This window comes from Teleopsis dalmanni, chromosome 2, assembly GCF_002237135.1.
Source record: "Teleopsis dalmanni isolate 2A chromosome 2, ASM223713v2, whole genome shotgun sequence".
NCBI classification, from domain to species: domain Eukaryota; kingdom Metazoa; phylum Arthropoda; class Insecta; order Diptera; family Diopsidae; genus Teleopsis; species Teleopsis dalmanni.
Window position 1 is genome coordinate 17,259,504 of NC_051847.1, and position 4,112 is coordinate 17,263,615.

At 27.6% G+C, this 4,112-nt stretch overlaps 1 protein-coding gene across 1 annotated transcript; it reads right to left on the reverse strand.

Moving 5' to 3' along the window:
* Window positions 1-481: 481 nt before the first annotated feature.
* Window positions 482-1,183, reverse strand: LOC119674006. The gene is made up of 2 exons (XM_038085128.1): window positions 1,088-1,183; window positions 482-1,028 (listed from the first exon to the last, which is right to left on the reverse strand). The coding sequence occupies exons 1-2, from the start codon at window positions 1,181-1,183 to the stop codon at window positions 537-539; spliced, it is 588 nt and encodes a 195-aa protein (XP_037941056.1). The 3' UTR covers window positions 482-536.
* Between the last annotated feature and the right edge of the window lie 2,929 nt (window positions 1,184-4,112).

Sequence of the window (4,112 nt, forward strand, 5' to 3'; positions counted from 1 at the left end):
TTTAAAGAGTAACATCTGATTTGTTCTCATAATATACTCACAAAATTATCTCTTCCAAACTATGAAACTCTTGCCATTATTTAGAAGAACTTGACCTTGTCATACAAAAATGTTGCAAAGAATATTATTATTTTATATTTATATATACAAATATATAAAATTAAATATGTAAATTAAATATGTATATATTTTATATTATTTTTTGTTTTATATTTTTGTATTATTTCATATTAAACTAGAATTATTGGCTCAAAAACCTATTAAATGTTTTATTATTTTGGAAACCCATCAAATGATCGGTTTAAGTACATGTAATGTACGTTTTATATTGAAGGTGGTATCGAATATATTTTTATTATCCTCAGTCGTTCAAATTCTGAACATTTTATCACAATTTATTAAATTTCACAGAATAAATAATTATTAAATTTTGATTGATTTTAATAAATTAATTAAAATTTCATATATTTTCTATGTTCTTAGTTTTTAAATAAAAACTCATTGTGTGTATTGTGCTTCCTTAAGGTATCCGTATTTTAAAAATGATCCGTAGTGACAGTTTTTGCAGTAATCTCCCAAGTTATATTGTAAGGCTTTATAAAACGCATTCCCACTTTATAAAATCCACTTCGCACATATGGAAAATTAGTTGTATCTGTTAGGCATTTATTTAGATCGAATCGTCGTTTTGTCAATGGAGCCTTAAACTCAGTTTGAAACTGTGGCGAATTCGGTGCACATTTGCTAAATGTGGTCATAATAATTCTTTTGTACACTTTATTCATATAGTACTCCAGATTTTTTGGTGGCATTCTAATTGCAGTTGGGATATATCTATCATTTCCTGAAACACTTCTCAACACATACAGTTCTAGCATATAATCATTTGACAAGTCCTGTTTAATATCTATAAAACCGTTTAATCCATATTTACCACGAGATATGCGATATACACTTAATTTCGAGTCAATCACATTGGGATTGGATGTATAAAAAGAAGCATCGATTGGTTCAAAAGTGTGATTAATCTAAAAAATATAATTTTTTATTGCATTTAAAGTTCCTCAAAAATTATAATAAAATGTACCTTTCCAAAGGACGTTTCACAAAGTAGTAAACTCCACAATAGAAAAACAATAATCCTCACCATGGCGTATTGATTTTGTACTAAACTTGAAATCATTATTCTTCTATTTATATTAAGATTTTTTGTAATCGATCTATTTGATTCTGGCGTGAGAAAAAGCAATAAATGTGCATGAACTTGTAACAACTTTATAATAATAGTCTTTTTATAAATATATGTTGTGCATTATTATATTATTATTAATATAATAATATAATATGCATTATATTATTATTAATATTATATACCATATTATGTGTTTTGGAAAGTAGATAAAAAATATTGATGAAATTCCGTCTGCCAAGTTACGCGGCTTACTTAGGCCCTAAGAGCTGAGCCCGTTATAATTCCATTTCTGAACGTTACCTTTTTAATGAATTTTACGTAAAGACAAACCTGGAGTCACCCAATCGCTTTAGTTAAATGGACAATATTTTTAATGTCTCTACTCGTGATATCAGACAAACACTTGACACTGTCAAGTGCAATTGTGCATAAAGATCCTGTTGAGTGCTTTATCCAGCTGAGTAAATAGATGACATTTTTTTCCACCTCTGATCCACAGTTACGACTGTGTCGCATCATTAAAGCTGCTATTCTGGGTTTTAGCTAAATTTTTGACTACAAAATAGGTTTTGTTTTGTGCTAATTAAGTTAGATAAAATATTTTCAAAAGTAATCTAAAAGAGTATCTATGTTTTACTAAATAAATTCATATTCATATTTTCATTTTGCTTTCATAAATGTGAATTACAGCAAAATAAACTGAAACATATGTTACAAATTTGTTTCATGTTTCTATAAAAAACCGACTCCACAAAGTAACGATTTTCAATAAAATGAAACAATTCTAATCTGTACTAATTAGTTGATTTAAGTTTGATTACATTTAATTACATTTAATTACAAACAAGGAACGTTGTTTAGGAAATAAATCGAGATAAAATAATTATTTAAATATATGTTTTCTATTTAATTTAAATCAATTTAATTAATTTTTAGTTTAAATGCAAAATGCAAGTAATTAAGTTTCAAATTTTTCCATTTTTTTCTGCTACATTATTGGAGCAATCCTATAGACGGGTACTTATGTAAATAAGGATAACTTAAGAATAAAAATAAGGTAAAGTTTTTGTCCTTGCAGAATAATTGATCCTATGAATTTATATATGTTACCATAAAGAAATCTAGCACTAAATATCGAGATATCACTAATATTTCTCTTATCGCACGTGAAAAATACACAATAGATGGTTTTATTGAGATAAAGGAGGATACATCAGAAAAGTGGATGACAAATGCTTCAGTACTGCAAAGTGTTACCAGTAACAATAATTTTAAGCAAATAATATTATTAATGGAGTCTAAAAGCGATTTGTTATGAAATCGGTAAGGAATTGTACAATAAATGGAGTGTTTTTCGAAGGCAACTTTCAACGGAGGTAGTTAACTGAGCGTCGATTAAAAGTAAATAAATGCAATGTTGAAACAGATACTATGCCTTATGTATCAACTGGTTACTATAGATTATATGGTCAGGCTTTGGAACCACAATATTTAAGTTGGGATATTCTTGTATTGAAATATTCAAAATGTATTCAAATCCCACTTTATAGTAATCTGGAACATAATAATAATACTTCAATTAGAATATATTACTAAAATAATACTAAATTGTAAATACTTAAAAATATTTACGCATTTATTGTTTATATTTAAATGAAATAATTTTAATTAATATAAAAGAAATGGATTTGCCACACAATTAATAGATTTCGATTTTTACACTTCAAAGTAAGATTTGTGAACTTATAATAAAAGTTTTCTTAACTTTGGAAACACCTAAAAGTTGCTTTAGAGGACAATAAAAATATCTAAAACTGAGTCATTGTATATGATAAGATATATGTATTTAGTTAATAAGTTTTTGATCACCATTTTTGGTTAAAATATCCTTATAGCCTTACTATTCATACAAAATATCACTCACTTAAATGTCCTGGTTTTACTAAATAATGTCGTTTTCCATAGTATTCTTCAATAGAAGTATAAATGACTGACTTCTACATCAAACTTTTGGGAGGATTTTATATTTTTTAATTCGACAGAAGTATACTTATATAAAGCAGCCCTTTTAGCCGTTTAAATTTTAAAAATATAGAACCAAATTTCGATTTGATATCAACTCGATCAGAAACATTAAATTTTTTTAGCCTCTCGGTCGTACTGCCTGCTTATCAAATTTAGTTTGGTTTTCCTTCTATCATGGACTATTTTTCTGTAATGTAATCTGCCCACTAAATGTTTCAACTAAAATTTACAAATTTATTAAAAGTTATTATTAAAAAAACTAACTACCCAATTCTCTTACAAGAACACAGTGAATGAAAAAATAAAAATTCCTTAAAAAGAAAATATTCAAACGATTATAATATATTGTCATACGAAAGATGAAGCAAAGGAATTGATCCAAAATTTTGTTAAAAATAATGTTTTCGGTAAAAAATAGTTCACAATTTTTAAACATGTTTAATTGATACTAGTATTAATTCGTATACCATCATCAGTGAAGTCATCCAATTGACCACCCCTAAGCTTTAAGCATCCTATTCTATACTATTCTTCCAGAGTAGACATGGTGTGAAAAAACTGTCAAAAATGGTTTTCCGTAGGCACTCTCTGCACTCCTACAAGCCATATGATCTGCCAACGAAAGTCAGCCGAGCTTAATTTTTGTAGCTTTGCCTGCTTCAAGGCAGATCGCGTCCATTTCTGTAATAGTTGAACACGACTAAGAGATCAGATTGCTTGTCGCTAAGCACTAAAGTTTCCGATTAATACGTTAGTATTAGTAGCACCATTTTCTTATATGCAATTAGATTGGATATTAAAATAAGATTTCTAAATTTAAAAAGCCTTGCGCAAATGTTTTAGACTGTGTTGGACTCAAGCAGCCACCGGAATTATCAACTACTACCATTAAACC